Consider the following 21228-nt stretch of genomic DNA (forward strand, 5'->3'; position numbering starts at 1 on the left):
CATTTTTTTCCTTTGGACCCACGGCGAAGAATCACGAAAACGGCTACACAATGACACCAATAAGTTCCACCCCACCATCAGACTCACCATGGACTACTCTCCAAAATCGGTTACATTCTTGGACACCCTCATCTCCACCAAGGACGGTCACCTCAGCACTTCGCTTTACCACAAGCCCACGAGTAACCTCAGCATGTTCCACTTCTCCAGCTTCCACCCAAAACACATTCAAGAAGCCATCCCCTATGGACAAGCTCTCTATACACAGGATCTGCTCAGACGAGGAGGAGCGTAACAGACATCTACAGACGCTGAAAGATGCCCTCGTACGAACGGGATATGACGCTCGACTCATCGATCGACAGTTCCAACGCGCCACAGCGAAAAACCGCACCGACCTCCTCAGAAGACAAACACGGGACACAACCGACAGAATACCCTTCGTCGTCCAGTACTTTCCCGGAGCGGAGAAACTACGACATCTTCTTCGCAGCCTTCAACATGTCATCGATGAAGATGAACATCTTCATGCCTTCAAACAACCGCGCAACCTCAAACAAACCATTGTTTGCAGCAAACTACCCAGCCTTCAGAACAGCGACCACGACACCACACAACCCTGCCATGGCAATCTCTGCAAGACGTGCCAGATCATCGACATGGGTACCACCATTACACGTGAGAATACCACCCACCAGGTACGCGGTACATACTCGTGCGACTTGGCCAATGTTGTCTACATCATACGCTGCAGGAAAGGATGTCCCGAAGCGCAGTACATTGGCGAGACAATGCAGACGCTGCGACAACGGATGAATGGACATCGTGTGCGACAATCGCCAGGCAGGAATGTTCCCTTCCAGTTGGGGAACACTTCAGCAGTCAAGGGCATTCAGCCTCTGATCTCCGGGTAAGCGTTCTCCAAGGTGGCAACAACGCAAAATCGCCAAGCAGAAACTTATAGCCAAGTTCCGCACACATGAGTACGGCCTCAACCTGGACCTTGGATTCATGTCGCATTACATTCATCCCCCACCATCTGGCCTGGGCTTGCGAAATCCTACCAACTGTCCTGGCTTGACACAATTCACACCTCTTTAACCTGGGGTTACCCCATCTCTGGATCTGTAAAGACTTAATTACCTGCAAATGCTCGCATTCCAAGCATTGTCTTGCACCTTTGACTTTGTCTATATATATGTTTCTGGAACCCACCTCTTCATTCACCTGAGGAAGGAGCAGTGCTCCGAAAGCTAGTGATTTGAAACAAACCTGTTAAACTTTAACCTGGCGTTGTAAGACTTCTTGAAATGAAAATCGCTTATTGTCACAAGTAGGCTTCAAATGAAGTTACTGTGAAAAGCCCCTAGTCGCCACATTCCGACGCCTGTTCGGGGAGGCTGGTACGGGAATTGAACCGTGCTGCTGGCCTGCCTTGGTCTGCTTTCAAAGACAGCGATTTAGCCCTGTGCTAAACCAGCCCCTTAATGTGGCAACAACAAGTTAGAGGTCGCTCGCAGGAGGGGCCTCATCCCATGCTGCCTCAGACCCTCCTGATCAGTTACTTAGATTTGGAGTCAGCACCATTACTTAGTGGCCAAGTGGCACCGCAAGATGGCGGCTCTTCACCGCTATTTCCAAATGGAATTCAACGTTCCCTCTCACTGTCATTGTGCCTGATATATACCTCCAACCACACGGTGGTTCCCATAGCTTTTTAAAATAAATTTAAAGTACCCAATTATTTTTTTTCCAATTAAGAGGCAATTTAACGTGGCCAGTCTACCGACTCGGCACATCTTTGGGTTGTGGAGGCGAAACCCACACAGGCACGGGGAGAATGTGCAAACTCCACACGGACAGTGACCCAGAGCCGGGATCGAACCTGGAACCTCGGTGCCGTGGTGATTCCCATCATTAGGGTGATGGACAGTCCCACCTTACCACCTCCCCCCCGCCCCTCCTCAAGACCATCATCTGGCTCATATCCCATGTGGATTTCTACCCACCCCTCTAGAATCACAGTCCCGAAGGAGACCATTCGGCCCATCGAGTCTGTACCAACCCTCTGAAAGAGCCCACTCGGCCCACTCCCCCGACCTATCTCTGTAACTCCACCTAACCTTTGGACACTGAGGGGAAATTTAGCATGGCCAATCCACCTAACCTGCACATCTTTGAACTGCGGGAAGAAACCGGAGCACCCAGAAAAAACCCACTGAGGCACAAGGAGAATGTGCAAACTCCATACAGATAGATACCCATGGTCGGAATCAAACCTGGGTCCGTGGCACTGAGGCAGCAGTGCTAACTGTGCTAGAGGCTGTATGCATGGTCACCTACTGAGGTCAACTTAACCCTCCCCGCCACTCCTGCAGAGCTTCCCTTGGCCGTGGACTGCCTGTAATGCGTGACTCCTCTCCACATCACCACAGGAGTGTCTGTGCCTCCCGACAACAAACTCCATTGCCATGAAGACTAAGGACGACACTGTCCCCTCCTAAACCACACCCCATCTTCTGAATCTCTGTGCAACCCATCCCTCAGATACTAACAACTTCCTCCACCTCCTGTTCGGAAGTCTGCGTGCATCCCCATACAATCAAAAATGTGGTATCCCTTTGACCCCGTTGTTTTTCAGAGTTTCGTGCATCCTTGTCGGGCTCGAATTTCCCTCCCTCCATCTACCCTCTGCCTTCAATTGTTCCTCATCCTCCTCCATCCCCTTGACTCTCTGCCTTCTATCAAGACCCTTAAACCACCATCTCCCCCCCGGCAACCCTTGCACAGCCCTCTTTCCTCATTGCCCCCTTGTGCTCGTCATCCCCTCCCCTCACACCCCACTCTGGTAGAAATGTTTGTTTGTGAAAGTGGACCCCTGTCTGAGTAATGTAGCACAGTGGTGTCCTTGTGGACAATGGTGTCAGCCACTGGGGCAGAGGACCCCTTAACCCCCCCAACCCCATAGTACTGGTCAGTGTCTGAAAGTGGAGGCTGTATGATTGCCGCAGCACAGTGGTGTCCTTGTGGACAATGTCGGCAAAGATCAGGAGCAGACCATCCCCACAGGCCCGGCAGTGTGACATTCATCGCAAGAAGAGGGCACCACTAGTGGAATGGCAGGGAGCCCATGTATGTCGCAGTCACCTCGAAGTCACTGGCGATCTGAGCTCTGACTTGCAGACAAGACTCACTTCCAAATGGGTTTGAGACCGAGGTACGTTCCCACTGGCATGAGGAAAGATTGGGAGGCGTGAGGAGATTCTGGTGAAAAGCTGGTCCAATGAGCATTTATGAGATGTTAACAAATGCAAATGGTGTTCACGTCACCAGCCAGCGGGATAGCTGCCCCACCATTAACCAGCCAGCGGGATAGCTGCCCCACCATTAACCAGCCAGCGGGATAGCTGCCCCACCATTAACCAGCCAGCGGGAGAGCTGCCCCACCATTAACCAGCCAGCGGGATAGCTGCCCCACCATTAACCAGCCAGCGGGATAGCTGCCCCACCATTAACCAGCCAGCGGGATAGCTGCCCCACCATTAACCAGCCAGCGGGGTAGCTGCCCCACCATTAACCAGCCAGCAGGAGAGCTGCCCCACCATTAACCAGCCAGCGGGAGAGCTGCCCCACCATTAACCAGCCAGCGGGAGAGCTGCCCCACCATTAACCAGCCAGCAGGAGAGCTGCCCCACCATTAACCAGCCAGCGGGAGAGCTGCCCCACCATTAACCAGCCAGCGGGAGAGCTGCCCCACCATTAACCAGCCAGCGGGATAGCTGCCCCACCATTAACCAGCCAGCGGGATAGCTGCCCCACCATTAACCAGCCAGCGGGATAGCTGCCCCACCATTAACCAGCCAGCAGGATAGCTGACCCACCATTAACCAGCCAGCGGGATAGCTGACCCACCATTAACCAGCCAGCGGGAGAGCTGACCCACCATTAACCAGCCAGCGGGATAGCTGACCCAACATTAACCAGCCAGCGTGATAGCTGCCCCACCATCAACCAGCCAGCGGGATAGCTGCCCCACCATTAACCAGCCAGCGGGATAGCTGACCCACCATTAACCAGCCAGCGTGATAGCTGCCCCACCATTAACCAGCCAGCGGGATAGCTGCCCCACCATTAACCAGCCAGCGGGGTAGCTGACCCACCATTAACCAGCCAGCGGGATAGCTGCCCCACCATTAACCAGCCAGCGGGATAGCTGCCCCACCATTAACCAGCCAGCGTGATAGCTGCCCCACCATTAACCAGCCAGCGGGAGAGCTGCCCCACCATTAACCAGCCAGCGTGATAGCTGCCCCACCATTAACCAGCCAGCGGGAGAGCTGACCCACCATTAACCAGCCAGCGTGATAGCTGCCCCACCATTAACCAGCCAGCGGGAGAGCTGACCCACCATTAACCAGCCAGCGGGAGAGCTGCCCCACCATTAACCAGCCAGCGGGATAGCTGACCCACCATTAACCAGCCAGCGTGATAGCTGCCCCACCATTAACCAGCCAGCGGGAGAGCTGACCCACCATTAACCAGCCAGCGGGGTAGCTGCCCCACCATTAACCAGCCAGCGGGAGAGCTGACCCACCATTAACCAGCCAGCGGGATAGCTGCCCCACCATTAACCAGCCAGCGGGATACCTGTCCCACCATTAACCAGCCAGCGGGAGAGCTGACCCACCATTAACCAGCCAGCGGGATAGCTGCCCCACCATTAACCAGCCAGCAGGAGAGCTGACCCACCATTAACCAGCCAGCGGGAGAGCTGACCCACCATTAACCAGCCAGCGGGATAGCTGACCCACCATTAACCAGCCAGCGGGAGAGCTGACCCACCATTAACCAGCCAGCGTGATAGCTGCCCCACCATTAACCAGCCAGCGGGAGAGCTGACCCACCATTAACCAGCCAGCGTGATAGCTGCCCCACCATTAACCAGCCAGCAGAAGAGCTGACCCACCATTAACCAGCCAGCGGGAGAGCTGACCCACCATTAACCAGCCAGCGGGAGAGCTGACCCACCATTAACCAGCCAGCGGGAGAGCTGACCCACCATTAACCAGCCAGCGGGAGAGCTGACCCACCATTAACCAGCCAGCGGGATAGCTGACCCACCATTAACCAGCCAGCGGGAGAGCTGACCCACCATTAACCAGCCAGCGGGATAACTGACCCACCATTAACCAGCCAGCGGGAGAGCTGACCCACCATTAACCAGCCAGCGGGATAGCTGACCCACCATTAACCAGCCAGCGGGAGAGCTGACCCACCATTAACCAGCCAGCGGGAGAGCTGACCCACCATTAACCAGCCAGCGGGATAGCTGACCCACCATTAACCAGCCAGCGGGAGAGCTGACCCACCATTAACCAGCCAGCGGGAGAGCTGACCCACCATTAACCAGCCAGCGGGAGAGCTGACCCACCATTAACCAGCCAGCGGGAGAATTGCACATTGTTTTAACGCTGGCGGATTTCTGACATTGTGCCTGCTGCTCGATTGGGCAGGATGGGAGAATTCCACTCTTTGAATCTGATATAAAATCAGAAGATGCTCAGGCAGCATCTGTGCAGAAAGACATCAAAGGTCATCAACCTGAATTGTTAACATTTTGGGTTGGCATAACATCAAACTCTCACCAGTAATGATGTGGAGGATCACCTGAGGAAGGAGCAGTGCTCCGAAAGCTAGTGACATCGAAGCAAACCTGTTGGACTTTAACCTGGTGTTGTAAGATTTCGTACTGTGCTCACCAGTAAGGTATAAAGTGACTCACGTCAGAAACTCTAGTATTTGGGACAACGGGAGTAAGTTTCATTTGAAAGCTGTATCTCTAGCTTGCTCTCCAGTGCATGTTTGTCCATTTACTTTTGAAATCTGTGTTTGGCCACCAGTCACATTAATGTTAGTCTCATTTTGTGACCTATGTGCTTTCCCCAGTGTTTGTATTGATGATGAAATGCTGTTGCTGAGTTTAAAGCAGTGCGAGGGAAGCTCCACGTGCGCTGAGAGACTGATTCACTGCTGCAATAAAACCAAATACAGCAAACATTTTTAAAAAGCTGCTACTCTCAAGAGGGATTAAGAACACAATACAGCTTCTGTAAGGAGAAGCAAGCTGCCACTGCTAAAAATCTAAAATAACAACACAATAGAGTGGAAATATAACAGAACCATCAGCGCCTGCAATGAAAGGGCAGATTAATGTCTCAAATGCAAGGGTTCTGAGGAAGGGGTTTTACACCTGTTTTGGGTGTAGTGAAAATAGGAGATTGGTTCACTCTCATGGACACATCTGTTTCCACTGGAATGGTTTATTTAACTGGGGTTTTGGCTACAGTTCAACCTTTCAACATAGATAGTAAGTGTTGGCAGAATGTGTTGTAAGGTGGTGGGACAATGCAGGGGTTGTGATAAACCACAGGAGTGAGTATGAAGCAGCCTACACAGTCATCTCGACCACAAGTGTATGTTGTTGCCTTATAATGGTTATTTTCTGTTAATTATCGCTCACTCCTGCAATGATTGCATTAGAGGGTTAGTAATCCTCCTCGGTGCTTTCCTCACACCTCAGCCACATAGAGCATGCAGCCTGTGCTGTTGTCTGCCCACAAAGGAAAGCTTTCGCCGCTCTGCCGTGGCTGCTTTTACACTAACGCTGTTCAGTTCAAATTCTTTGAGCTGTGACTCAGCCACAAAAATCTGACATAGCAGCACTGCGGCCAACCCACATTAAAGCTGAGATACAGGAGTAAATGTCGAGGGCTAGGTCAACACACAGCCAATCCTCCAAAGCCTGTGCTCGCCAAGCATTTACATAAACACCGGGAATGATGAAAAATAGTTAATGCACGGCAGTGATTTCTACACACAGACCTCATTACAGGACATTGTTCAGACTACAGTTATAAACTGATTATTGTAATGATTATATATTCTGGGAGTGGCTGAAATTACAGTTTAGTAATCGCCGCTGGGTGTCAGTTAGAATCCTGAGTGATTCTTCCTCCACTGAGTTTGGTTTTCATTATGTACAATGTGACATTATTCACCACCAGAGGTAGTGTCTTCTATTTACAACTGCACTTGTTTAACAATCATCCCCAATCAAAATCAGAGCACAATCAGGTCAGCTGACAGCAAGTGAAGGGAATAGCAATTCTAGATAGGTTAGAGTAACGCATTTTATTCATTTAAGTATTTTGCTTTGCATTTCTTTGTTCGTTTATTTTTTATTATTCTTAATGTTTATGTAGTGCAAGTCTTTAAACTCTATAATAAAACTGGAAAATTAAACTGCCAGCACTTAATGCTGTGCTGTGTGTTTTATCCCCTTTTTGTTCCTGAACATGTCACTCAAAAGTTCATTTGATTCACAGCGAAATACATCTTAGCAAGGCAAAGGAGAAGAAAAATAAACGTGGCAAAGTCTAATTTCCTTTATTTCATTCAGGAAAAATATTTAAATATTTTTCTTAATTTTTGGCTGTTAATTTCTATTTCCATCCAAACCTGCTAACTGAGGTTCAGCTTCTTTTGAACTGATTTGCCACGATTGATAAGCTCCACAGTGTTACACAGCTCTGATTCAACAGCACACGAATTGTATAGGTCACACTGCACAGGCACATTGTGCTGCCAAAAGTCAATGGACAGGCTGTCTCTTCTTTAACACTGTTTATTAGCTAACATCTGGAATAGCTGCTTGCTCTGGCTGTATTCCAGTCTGAAGGGGGAGGGAGGGTGTGTATTTTTTCAGCATAAAGGCTTTCTACACCCTGTCCCTTTTCTGGTGGTCGACACAAGCTGCCCTTCAGAACGACCAGAGTCAGGTGGGACTCGGTTTTTACCATTTGTGTGACCTGTAACCTCAGAAGTACAAAAATTAATTCTATAGCCAGTTTAAGAATCACCACAGGCACAGATCTAGCCACACTTCCTCTTTTGGATTCCCTTCTGCATTCCACCAGAAATGTGACCCTTTCAGATCCTGACAGACCAGCTGTGAATTAGCATTTTCTACTCTGCGCCTGATATTCAGCATTTGCAATTTAAAAGCATTTCTACTTTCACTTTTCCCCCCATTTTAGTTATCATTACTAAGGGGCGGCACAGAGGCATAGTGGTTCGCACTGCTGCCTCACGGTGCCAAGGACCCAAGTTCGATCCCGGCCCAGGTCGCTGTCCGCGTTGGGTTTGCACATTCTCCCCGTGTCTGTGTAGGTCTGACCCCCACAATCCAAAGGTGAAGCAGTCCATGTCCAAATGCAGCAAGACCTGGGCAATATCCAGGCTTGGGCTGACAAGTGGCAAGTCACATAAGTGCCCGGCAATGACCATCTCCTACAAGAGAGGATCTAACCATCGCCACTTGACGTTCAATAGCATTACAATCGCTGAATCCCCCACAGTCAATATCCTGGGGGTTACCATTGATCAGAAACTGAACTGGACCCAGCCACATTAATACTGTGGCTACCAAGGGCGGCATGCAGTGAATAGCACTGCTGCCCCCTCAAAAACAAAGCCTGTCCACCACTTACAAGACACAAGTCAGGAGTGTGATGGAATGCTCTCCACTTGCCTGGATGAGCGCAGCTCCAACAATCGACACCATCCAGGACAAAGCAGTCCCCTTTCCCATTGTAACCACCCCACCCCATACATTTTCTGTGGCAACCAGAGGGAAATGAAAGGTTGCCTGTCGGGGGGGAAGCCGGGTACCACGCCCCCCACCACCCCCACGTCAGACACATTCATCCACTGGCAGCAGGAAAAGTGAATAGTAACGCCCAGAGAATTTCAGCCGGTATCTTGTTAAAACACTTCGCAAAGAATTACAGATGTTGTGCCCCAGTATATGACTCTGTGGAGAGTTTTGGCTCTAGGTAAATCCGTCAAAACTCCACATTCTGAGCCCCTGTCAATGGAAAAAAACTAAACGAACGGAGAAAACATGCAGCTCAAAATGAGCTCTGAACATCGGTCTGTTTCCTGTAAAAACTGATGATGAGATTGCCAATGCAGTGGGATGTTGGTCTATAGAAACATAGAAAATAGGAACTGGAAGATGCCATCCGGCCCTTCGAGCCTGCTCCGCCATTCATTATGATCGTGGCTGATCATCACGTTCAATACCCTGATCCCACCTTCCCCCCATATCCTTCGATCCCTTTAGCCCCAAGAGCTGTATCTGATTCCTTCTTGAAATTACACAATGATTTGGCCTCAACTACTTTCTGTGGAGTGAATGCCACAGATTCACCGCTCTCTGGGTGAAGACATTTCTCTTCACCTCAGCCCTTATCCTCAAACTATGACCCCTAGTTCTGGACTCCCCCACCATCGGGAACATTCTTTCTGAATCTTCCCTGTCTAGAACATAGAATATACAGTGCAGAAGGAGGCCATTCGGCCCATCGAGTCTGCACCCACCCACTTAAGCCCTCACTTCCACCCTATCCCCATAACCCAATAACTGCTCCTAACCTTTTTTTTTAGACATTACGGGCAATTTATCATGGCCAAACCACCTAACCTGCACGTCTTTGGACTGTGAGAGGAAACCGGAGCACCCGGAGGAAACCCACGCAGACACGGGGAGAACGTGTAGACTCCGCACAGATAGTGACCCAGTGGGGAATCCAACCTGGGACCCTGGCATTGTGAAGCCACAGTGCTATCCACTTGTGCTACCATGCTGACCTGTCTAACCCTGTTAGAATTTTATAAGTTTCTATAAGATTCCCTCTCATTCTTTTAAACTCCAATGAATATAATCTTAACCGACTTAGCCTCTCCTCATATGACAGTCCCGCCATCCCAGGAATCAGCCTGGTAAACCTTCGCTGCACTCCCTCCATAGCAAGAACATCCTTCCTCAGATAAGGACACCAAAACTGCCCACAATACTCCAGGTGTGGCCTCACCAATGCCCTACACAATTGCAGTAAAACATCCCTATTCTATAGTCAAATCCAAGGCCAATGTACCATTTGCCTTCTTTACTGCCTGCTGTACCTGCGCACTATTCAGCGACTGATGCACGAGGACACCAAGATCTCGCTGAGTATCCGCCTCTCTCAATTTACACCCATTCAAATAATAATCTGCCTTCCTATTTTTACTACCAAAGTGGATAATCTCATATTTATCTACGTTACACTGCATCTGCCGTGCATGTGCCCACTCACTCAGCCTGTCCAAATCCCGCTGAAGCATCTCTGCATCCTCCTCACAGCTCACCCTCCCACCCAACTTTGTATCATCTGCAAATTTGGAGCTAATACATTTAGTTCCCTCGCCCAAAACATATTATGTGAACAGTTGGGGTCCTAGCGCAGATCCCTGCCGTACCCCACTCGTCACTGCCTGCCAATCAGAAAAAACCCTATTTATTCCAAGTTTTTGTTTCCTGTCTGCTAACCAGCTGTCTATCCATCTCAAGCGACTACCCGGAATCCCATGCGCTTTTACTTTGCATATTAATCTGCCATGTGAGACCTTGTCAAAAGCCTTCTGAAAGTCTAAATAAATCACATGCACCGGTTCGCCCTGGTTAACTCTACTAGTTACATCTTCAAAGAATTCCAGTAGATTTGTCAAGCATGATTCCCTTTTCATAAATCCATGCTGACTTTGTCTGATTGCACCACTGCTTTCCAAATGCTGTGCTATGAAATCCTTATCCTATGAAATCCCTACAACCGATGTTAAGCTCACTGGTCTATAGTTCCCTATTTTCTCTCCACAGAGCTTCAGTAACTATGGTTCTTTGTTTTCAGGCTGTCAAACTATTCCAGAGTCAGACCTAGAAGAGATACTGGCAGACCCTGCAGTGGCTGGAATGTCCCCGAAGCATTCATATGTAACGCAGACACAACCACAACCTGGTAGGTACAACTTGCAAAATACCCTAGCATTGCAACTTGGGAATGATCCTGTCCTTGGATTTTTTCCATAATTTAAATTTTTCCCAGAAATTTGCCAGCTGGAAGCATATTCTAGAAGTCGATGCCCTCAGCTGGGATCTGGGAGTTCTGGGTTGCAGATTTCTCTCCTGTGAGTGACAGGTGGTGTTACAATGCATGATGTGGTGTATGATGTTGGTCCATCGCAGTGGTGTGAATCAGGCTTGGAATAAAACAGCAGATTTTTATAAGGTCACGAAGGAGTCCACACAGAGTAGTTCAAAGAAACTTAGTTTATTTACAATAACTATTATATACATCGCATGGTAGATGCCAACTGGGTCAGCCTTGCTGGTACCTCACTGGCTTGCTTTATATACCTTATAACTAGACATTCTTTAGAGGCCCCCCGCTCCCCTTAAAGGGGGGAGCTCGTATTGTGCAAGGCTCACGGGGAAGTTAATTGTTCCCACCCCATCAGGTACTTGTGGAATATCACATCCCTTCACCCCCCCCCCCCCAAATTCCGACGAATCCTCCGATGCCCGTGGGGAAGGAGGGCTCCGGACTCTCTTTGTGCCTGGTTGGACGTCGTGCACCTGGGCGCCGGATTGGGTGGCGTGAATCTGGAAGGCGTGAACCTGGAAGGCCAATGTTGCTTCTACTTTAAACCTTGCGGTGATTGATCTGCTGGTGGCTCCTGAACTATTGACTCCCCGTCGGAGATTTCCGATGCTTGAGTTTCCATCTATGAATTGGTGTCTACGACCTCGGGCTTGACCCCCTTGGGGTCCCGTCACGGGCTGCTTCAGTAACAGAGGCAGCTGGATGAGGACGTTGTGTTCACGAGGAAGCTGCCGAAGAATTGGTCGCCTGGACCGAATATGATCAAGGTGCTTTCGCATGATCCGACCTTGAGGGTTCTCATTGTGACAACTCAGTATTTGGCCAACAGGTTGGACCTTTACAGCGCTCAGGGCAGAGCAGGGTAACCATCTGGAAGGGATCCCATGCCAGGAGGGGCACACCCAAGGTGTTTACCTTCATACCTTGTATTTCCTACACCCCTCGCTCTGCGCCTTCCCGGGACAGTGAAATGTGTATGGCTTGTTGTAGATTCAGGGAAGGTTCAGCCAATAGTTTATTTTGGATGGCGGCTTGTTAACGCCACATACTAAAGTCTCGCAGCTTCGTGCAGGGCAGTGCCGTATTCGCAAAATTCTGCCATCTTTCACAACCATAACAAATATTTGGCGATGGACTCACCCGGGATCTGCTCCGCGTTATTAAAACAATCCCGCTGTACGATAGCGGATGGCATTGCGTTAAAGTGCTGTCCCAGTAGAGTTACGAGTTGGTCGAAGGTTTGCGTGTCAGGCGCCGCTGAGTAGATAAAGCTTCGTATCTCTCTGAACATACGTGTGCCACAGGCAGTCAACAAGATGACTGTCTGGCGGTCATTCTCCATGAAACTGTTGGCTCTGATTTGAGCACACTGATTCCAGTCTTCCAATCCGGCGTCAAAGACATCTAACCGTCCGAACAGAGGCATAATGAAAAGAGAAATACAACCTTTATTCAACAATGACCATAAGACAAGGAACAGAATTAGGCCACTCGGCCCATCGAGTCTGCTCCGCCATTCAATCATGGCTGATATTTTTCTCATCCCCATTCCCCTGCCTTCTCCCCATAACCCCTAATCCCCTTATTGATCAAGAACCTATTTATGTCTGTCGTAAAGACACTCAGTGAATTGGCCTCCACAGCCTTCTGCGGCAAAGAGTTCCACAGATTCACCACCCTCTGGCTGAAGAAATTCCTCCTCATCTCTGTTTTAAAGGATCGTCCCTTCAGTCTGAGATGGTGTCCTCTGGTTCTAGTTTTTCCCACAAATGGAAACATCCTCTCCACATCCACTCTATCCAGGCCTCACAGTATCCTGTAAGTTTCTATAAGATCCCCCCTCATCCTTCTAAACTCCAACGAGTACAGACCCAGAGACCTCAACCGTTCCTCATGTGACAAGCTCTTCATTCCAGGGACCATTCTTGTGAACCTCCTCTGGACCCTTTCCAAGGCCAGCACATTCTTTCTTAAATACGGGGCCCAAAACTGCTCACAATACTCCAAATGGGGTCTGACCAGAGTCTCATACAACCTCAGAGGTACATCCCTGGTCTTGTATTCCAGCCTTCGCGACATGAATGCTAACATTGTATTTGCCTTCTTAACTGCCGACTGAACTGCGTGTTAACCTTAAGAGAATCTTGAACAAGACCTCCGAAGTCCCTTTGTGTTTCTGATTTCCTAAGCATTTCCCCATTTAGAAAATAGTCTATGCCTAAATTCCTCTTTCCAAAGTGCATAACCTCACACTTTTCCACATTGTATTTCATTTGCCACTTCATTGCCCACTCTCCTAGCTTCTGCAGCCCCCCTGCTTCCTCAATACTACCTGTCCCTCTACAGATCTTTGTATCATCTGCAAACTTAGCAACAGTGCCTTCAGTTCCTTCTTCCGGATCATGACTGGGAGGTGGCTTACCTGGCAGGTGTTAGTTATGCAGTTTGACCCTCGTCGCCAGTTTTATAAGGTCACAAAGGAGTCCACACCGAGTAGTCCAAAGAAACTTAGCTTATTTACAATCACTACGATAAACTATTATATACATCACACGGTGGATTCCAACTGGGTCTGTCTTGCCAGTGCCTAACTGGCCGGCTTTATCTCTCATCCAACTATATGTTGTTTAGAGGTCCCCCGCCCCCTTAACAGGGAAGCTCGTTTTCTGCAAGGTTCACGGGGACGTTATTGTTCCCATCCTGTAAGATACTTGCGGGTTATAACGAGACAGTAATGGAAAAGAAAATGGCGGAGAAAGACGAGCTCCCCATCTCCTGCACATTCTTGAGCTCCACAGGGTGAGATTTTGTCTGCTGGGTGGTAGGCATTCCCTCTCTGACCAATACAGCTCTGGGATTTGAGCCTCCTCCAATCTGTTTAACAGACTGAATGGGCTAAGAAAAAATAAAAACTTGTCCAATCAGATTTTTTCATCTTTCCCAAACCCTTCCATTTCTGATTGAGAGTACAGGAAGGATTCTGAAGATGATTAATCAATGAAATGTGCATTTATTGTTTGACCTGATTAGAAAGCTGCTGCTTTCGAAAGCTCACTTCAACAAGTTTGCAATCTCCGAGGTGTTTATTATTTGATGATCACAACAAAGTGAGAATTATACCTGATTACAGAGTAATTCTCAGCCGAGTTTAACCATTACTTCCATTTGGTTAGCTGTTCACTTTAAGCAGCAGATTATGGTGCCTCTGCTAAATACTCTGGAAACAATCAGGCCAAATGAAAGACCTCTTCAGAAGGGTTGATGTTGTAAATCATGACTTTTATATCGGCAATTGTATTACAATTACCCATTTTTATAACTTATGCCATCCATGACCTTTAATAAAACATATTTGGGGTCTGACGTTAATGTCAATTATTCTTTTGAACAGTTTTTGTGTGGCTCCCGATGTTGTAACTATTAAAGGTGATTCTTATTGTGTGTTAACTGAAAAACTTCCACTGCCTTACTCATATATCACAGCAATAACAATGTCATAGAACGATCACGAGTAATTCATCTTCAGTGTGAAATCTCAGTGCATTATGGCAACTTGATGGAGTGGCATGTGGTGCAGTGATTAGCACTGGGACTGCGGCGCTGAGGACCCGGGTTCGATCCCAGCTCTGGGTCACTGTCCGTGTGGAGTTTGCACATTCTCCCCATGTCTGTGTGGGTTTCACCCCCACAACCCAAAGATGTGCAGGGTAGGTAGATTGGCCACGTTAAATTGACCCTTAATTGGCAAAAATAATTGGGGACTCTAAATTTATAAAAACAAAACAAAACAAAAAAAAATCAGATTGCAACTTGATTCCACAGTAACATGACAGTAAGTTTCCTCTATCTGTATTTTAGAATAATCTTTATTGGAACAAGTAGGCTTACATTAAAACTGCAATGAAGTTACTGTGGAAATCCCCTAGTCGCCAAGTTCCGGTGCCTGTTCGGGTAAAATCAGAATGTCCAATTCATCTGACAAGCACGTCTTTTGGGACTTGTGGGAGGAAACTGGAGCATCCGGAGGAAACCCACGCAGACATGGGGAGAATGTGCAGACTCCGCACAGACAGTGACCCAAGCCGGAAATCGAACCTGGGACCCTGGCGCTGTGAAGCCATAGTGCTAACCACTGTGCTACCGTGCTGCCCAAGCAAGACATCAAGTGTTTTATTTGAAGTTTGTGTCTTTAACGTGCTGGATGGAGGAGATTTTTGACGGGTTCTGAGGTTCCGTCCAGGGTAGTTCACCCACTCATTTCAGAGATTGAAGCAGGTGGAATCATAGCATCAAATTACTAATCTCATTAATTTACCTTCTGCCGTTGAACAAAATAAACTATTATTAACAAAGCTGAGTTACATTATTGGTGCTATTATCTAAAACACCCGTGCACCCTCATCATTATCAGCTAAATGAGCAGACTGTCATTGTCAGAATCTAATTGGCTTTCTCCTGACCAAATCTCAAACTGGAAGCTTTACTGTCCTATGTAAAGCATCAGAAAGACTCATTTAACAAGAAAGAAAGAAAAACATTTTAAAAGATTTTCTCATCATTGAAATGATCCGAGCATTTCACTGGGACCAGAAGATCTGAGCCAATAATTTATTGTTGCTCCAATGTTACTGGATTTACTCAGAGCAAATATTAGGGAGTTTGGATACAAAATGGGTTGTTCTGGTTTTCATTCATTGCATATCTGACAAGGTGGTTCAGCGATCACTGTCTGGTGCTTGGAGTTGGGAATTGGTAACACATTTCTCCAGCGCCACCTACCCCGCACCCCCCCAACCCACAACCACCCCCCTCCTCCCACCACCTCTGAACTACATGGAGCTGGGAACTGGGGGCAGATCATCCCCTGAACTACACGGAGCTGGGAACTGGGGAAGATCATCCCCTGAACTACATGGAGCTGGGAACTGGGGCAGATCATCCCCTGAACTACACGGAGCTGGGAACTGGGGAAGATCATCCCCTGAACGACACGGAGCTCGGAACTGGGGAAGATCATCCCCTGAACTACACGGAGCTGGGAACTGGGGCAGATCATCCCCTGAACTACACGGAGCTGGGAACTGGGGAAGATCATCCCCTGAACTACATGGAGCTGGGAACTGGGGAAGATCATCCCCTGAACTACACGGAGCTGGGAACTGGGGCAGATCATCCCCTGAACTACACAGAGCTGGGAACTGAGAGCAGATCATTCCCTGAACTACACGGAGCTGGGAACTGGGGGCAGATCACCCCCTGAACTACACGGAGCTGGGAACTGGGGGCAGATCATCCCCTGAACTACACAGAGCTGGGAACTGAGGCAGATCATCCCCTGAACTACACAGAGCTGGGAACTGAGAGCAGATCATTCCCTGAACTACATGGAGCTGGGAACTGGGAGCAGTTCATCCCCTGAACTCCATGGAGCTGGGAACTGGGTCAGATCATTCCCTTTTTCTTTTCTTTTTTTCATCTAGAGGTGATGGCAGGGAAGGTAGTGCAATGTTCCTCCTGCAGGATGTTTGAGGTGAGGGACGCCAACAGTGTCCCTGCTGATTTCATCTGTAGCAAGTGCACCCATCTCCAGCTCCTCAGAAACCGTGTTCGGGAACTGGAGCTGGAGCTGGATGAACTTCGGATCATTCGGGAGGCAGAGGAGGTCATAGATAGAAGCTTCAGGGATGTAGTTACTCCAAAGAATAAAGATAGATGGGTAATGATGAGAGGGGCTGGGAGGAAGCAGTCAGTACAGGGATCATCTGTGGCCGTTCCCCTTAGTAACAAGTATACCGCTTTGGATACTGTTGGGGGGGGGGGACCTACCAGGGGTAAGCCATGGGGTGCAGGTCTCTGGCACAGAGTCTGTCCCTGTTGCTTAGAAGGGCAGGGGGGAGAGGAGTAGAGCATTAGTCACTGGAGACTCCATAGTTAGGGGAATAGATAGGAGATTCTGTGGGAACGAGAGAGACTCGCGGTTGGTGTGTTGCCTCCCAGGTGCCAAGGTGTGTGATGTCTCGGATCGTGTTTTTGGGATCCTTAAGGGGGAGCGGGAGCAGCCCCAAGTCGTCGTCCACATAGGTACCAACGACATAGGTAGGAATAGGGATGTAAGGCAGGAATTCAGGGAGCTAGGATGGAAACTTAGATCTAGGACAAACAGAGTTATTATCTCTGGGTTGTTACCCGTGCCACGTGATAGCGAGACGAGGAATAGGGAAAGAGAGGAGTTGAACGCGTGGCTACAGGGATGGTGCAGGAGGGAGGGTTTCAGACTTCTGGATAATTGGGGCTCATTCTGGGGTCGGTGGGACCTCTACAAACGGGATGGTCTGCATCTGGACCAGAGGGGCACCAATATCCTGGGGGAGAAATTTGCGAATGCTCTTCGGGAGGGTTTAAACTAGTTCAGCAGGGGCTTGGGAACCTGAATTGTAGCTCCAGTATACAGGAGGTTGAGAGTAGTGAGGTCATGAGTAAGGTTTTAAAGTTGCAGGAGTGTACCGGCAGGCAGGAAGGTAGTTTAAAGTGTGTCTTCTTCAATGCCAGGAGCATCTGGAATAAGGTGGGTGAACTTGCGGCATGGGTTGGTACCTGGGACTTCGATGTTGTGGCCATTTCGGAGACATGGATAGAGCAGGGACAGGAATGGTTGTTGCAGGTGCCGGGGTTTAGATAGTTCAGTAAGCTCAGGGAAGGTGGTAAAAGAGGGGGAGGGGTGGCATTGTTAGTCGAGGACAGTATTACGGTGGCAGAAAGGACGTTTGATGAGGACTCGTCAATTGAGGTAGTATGGACTGAGGTTAGAAACAGGAAAGGAGAGGTCACCCTGTTAGGGGTTTTCCATAGGCCTCCGAAAAGTTCCAGAGATGTAGAGGAAAGGATTGCAAAGATGATTCTGGATAGGAGCGAAAGCAACAGGGTGGTTGTTATGGGGGACTTTAACTTTCCAAATATTGACTGGAAACGCTATAGTTCGAGTACTTTAGATGGGTCCGTTTTTGTCCAATGTGTGCAGGAGGGTTTCCTGACACAGTATGTAGATAGGCCAACGAGAAGCGAGGCCGTATTGGATTTGGTACTGGGTAATGAACCAGGACAGGTGTTAGATTTGGAGGTAGGTGAGCACTTTGGTGATAGAGACCACAATTCGATTACGTTTACTTTAGTGATGGAAAGGGATAGGTATATACCGCAGGGCAAGAGTTATATCTGGGGGAAAGGCAATTATGATGCGATAAGGCAAGACTTAGGATGCATCGGATGGAGAGGAAAACTGCAGGGGATGGGCACAATGGAAATGTGGAGCTTGTTCAAGGAACAGCTACTGCGTGTTCTTGATAAGTATGTACCTGTCAGGCAGGGAAGAAGTGGTCGAGCAAGGGAACCGTGGTTTACTAAAGCAGTCGAAACACTTGTCAAGAGGAAGAAGGAGGCTTATGTAAAGGTGAGACATGAAGGTTCAGTAAGGGCGCTCGAGACTTACAAGTTAGCTAGGATGGACCTAAAGAGAGAGCTAAGAAGAGCCAGGAGGGGACATGAGAAGTCTTTGGCAGGTAGGATCAAAGATAACCCTAAAGCTTTCTACAGATATGTCAGGAATAAAAGAATGACTAAGGTAAGAGTAGGGCCAGTCAAGGACAGGGATGGGAAATTGTGCTTGGAGTCCGAGGAGATAGGAGAGGTGCTAAATGAATATTTTTTGTCAGTATTCACACAGGAAAAAGACAATGTTGTTGAGGAGAATACTGAGATTCAGGCAACTAGACTAGAAGGACTTGAGGTACATAAGGAGGAGGTGTTAACAATTCTGGAAAGGGTGAAAAAAGATAAGTCCCGTGGGCTGGATGGGATTTATCCTCGGATTCTCTGGGAAGCTATGGAGGAGATTGCTGAGCCTTTGGCTTTGATCTTTAAGTCATCTTTGTCAACAGGAATAGTGCCAGAAGACTGGAGGATAGCAAATGTTGTCCCCTTGTTCAAGAAGGGGAGTAGAGACAACCCCGGTAACTATAGACCAGTGAGCCTTACTTCTGTTGTGGGCAAAATCTTGGAAAGGTTTATAAGAGATAGGTTGTATAATCATCTGGAAAGGAATAATTTGATTAGAGATAGTCAACACAGTTTCGTGAAAGGTAGGTCGTGCCTCACAAACCTTATTGAGTTCTTTGAGAAGGTGACCAAACAGGTGGATGAGGGTAAAGCAGTTGATGTGGTGTATATGGATTTCAGTAAAGCGTTTGATAAGGTTCCCCACGGTAGGCTACTGCAGATAATACGGAAGCATGGGATTCAGGGAGATTTAGTAGTTTGGATCAGAAATTGGCTAGTTGGAAGAAGAGAAAGGGTGGTGGTTGATGGGAAGTGTTCAGACTGGAGTCCAGTTACTAGTGGTGTACCACAAGGATCTGTTTTGGGGCCACTGCTGTTTGTCATTTTTATAAATGACCTGGAGGAGGGCGTAGAAGGATGGGTGAGTAAATTTGCAGATGACACTAAAGTCGGTGGAGGTGTGGACAGTGCGGAAGGATGTTACAAGTTACAGAGGGACATAGATAAGCTGCAGCACTGGGCTGAGAGGTGGCAAATGGAGTTTAATGCAGAAAAGTGTGAGGTGATTCATTTTGGAAGGAATAACAGGAAGACTGAGTACTGGGCTAATGGTAAGATTCTTGGCAGTGTGGATGAGCAGAGAGATCTCGGTGTCCATGTACATAGATCCCTGAAAGTTGCCACTCAGGTTGAGAGGGTTGTTAAGAAGGCGTACGGTGTGTTAGCTTTTATTGGTAGAGGGATTGAGTTTCGGAGCCATGAGGTCATGTTGCAGCTGTACAAAACTCTGGTGCGGCCGCATTTGGAGTATTGCGTGCAATTCTGGTCATCGCATTATAGGAAGGATGTTGAAGCATTGGAAAGGGTGCAGAGGAGATTTACCAGAATGTTGCCTGGTATGGAGGGAAGATCGTATGAGGAAAGGCTGAGGGACTTGAGGCTGTTTTCGCTAGAGAGAAGAAGGTTAAGAGGTGACTTAATTGAGGCACACAAGATGATCAGAGGATTGGATAGGGTGGACAGTGAGAGCCTTTTTCCTTGGATGGTGATGTCTAGCATGAGGGGATATAGCTTTAAATTGAAGGGAGATAGATATAACACAGATGTCAGAGGTAGGTTCTTTACTCAGAGAGTAGTAAGGGTGTGGAATGCCCTGCCTGCAACAGTAGTGGACTCGCCAACACTAAGGGTATTCAAATGGTCATTGGATAGACATCTGGACGATAAGGGAATAGTGTAGATGGGCTTTAGAGTGGTTTCACAGGTCGGCGCAACATCGAGGGCCGAAGGGCCTGTACTGCGCTGTAATGTTCTATGTTCTATGAACTACACGGAGCTGGGAACTGGGGAAGATCATCCCCTGAACTACACGGAGCTGGGAACTGGGGCAGATCATCCCCTGAACTACATAGAGCTGGGAACTGGGGCAGATCATCCCCTGAACTACACGGAGCTGGGAACTGGGGCAGATCATCGCCTGAGCTGGGAACTGGGGCAGATCATCCCCTGAACTACACGGAGCTGGGAACTGGGACAGATCATCCCCTGAACTACACGGAGCTGGGAACTGGGGGCAGATCATCCCATGAGCTGGGAACTGGGACAGATCATCCCCTGAACTACACGGAGCTGGGAACTGGGGGCAGATCATCCCCTGAACTACACGGAGCTGGGAACTGGGGCAGATCATCGCCTGAGCTGGGAACTGGGACAGATCATCCCCTGAACTACACGGAGCTGGGAACTGGGACAGATCATCGCCTGAACTACACGGAGCTGGGAACTGGGGCAGATCATCCCCTGAACTACACGGAGCTGGCAACTGGGGCAGATCATCCCCTGAACTACACGGAGCTGGCAACTGGGGCAGATCATCCCCTGAACTACATGGAGCTGGCAACTGGGGGCAGATCATCCCCTGAACTACACGGGGCTGGGAACTGGGGGCAGATCATCCCCTGAACTACACGGAGCTGGGAACTGGGACAGATCATCGCCTGAACTACACGGAGCTGGCAACTGGGGCAGATCATCCCCTGAACTACACGGAGCTGGCAACTGGGGCAGATCATCCCCTGAACTACACGGAGCTGAGAACTGGGGCAGATCATTCCCTGAACTACACGGAGCTGGG

At 48.8% G+C, this 21228-nt stretch overlaps 1 protein-coding gene across 2 annotated transcripts in view; it reads left to right on the plus strand.

Moving 5' to 3' along the window:
- The window catches only part of bbs9 (Bardet-Biedl syndrome 9), a 597963-nt gene that overhangs the window by 373246 nt on the left and 203489 nt on the right, over positions 1-21228 (plus strand). For both annotated transcript variants that reach the window (XM_072466853.1, XM_072466854.1), the window contains one exon: positions 10791-10898. In XM_072466853.1, coding sequence (XP_072322954.1) covers positions 10791-10898 — 108 coding nt within the window. The remainder of the gene's footprint in view (positions 1-10790; positions 10899-21228) is intronic.

Source organism: Scyliorhinus torazame, chromosome 11 (genome assembly GCF_047496885.1).
Source record: "Scyliorhinus torazame isolate Kashiwa2021f chromosome 11, sScyTor2.1, whole genome shotgun sequence".
Taxonomy (NCBI): Eukaryota; Metazoa; Chordata; class Chondrichthyes; order Carcharhiniformes; family Scyliorhinidae; genus Scyliorhinus; species Scyliorhinus torazame.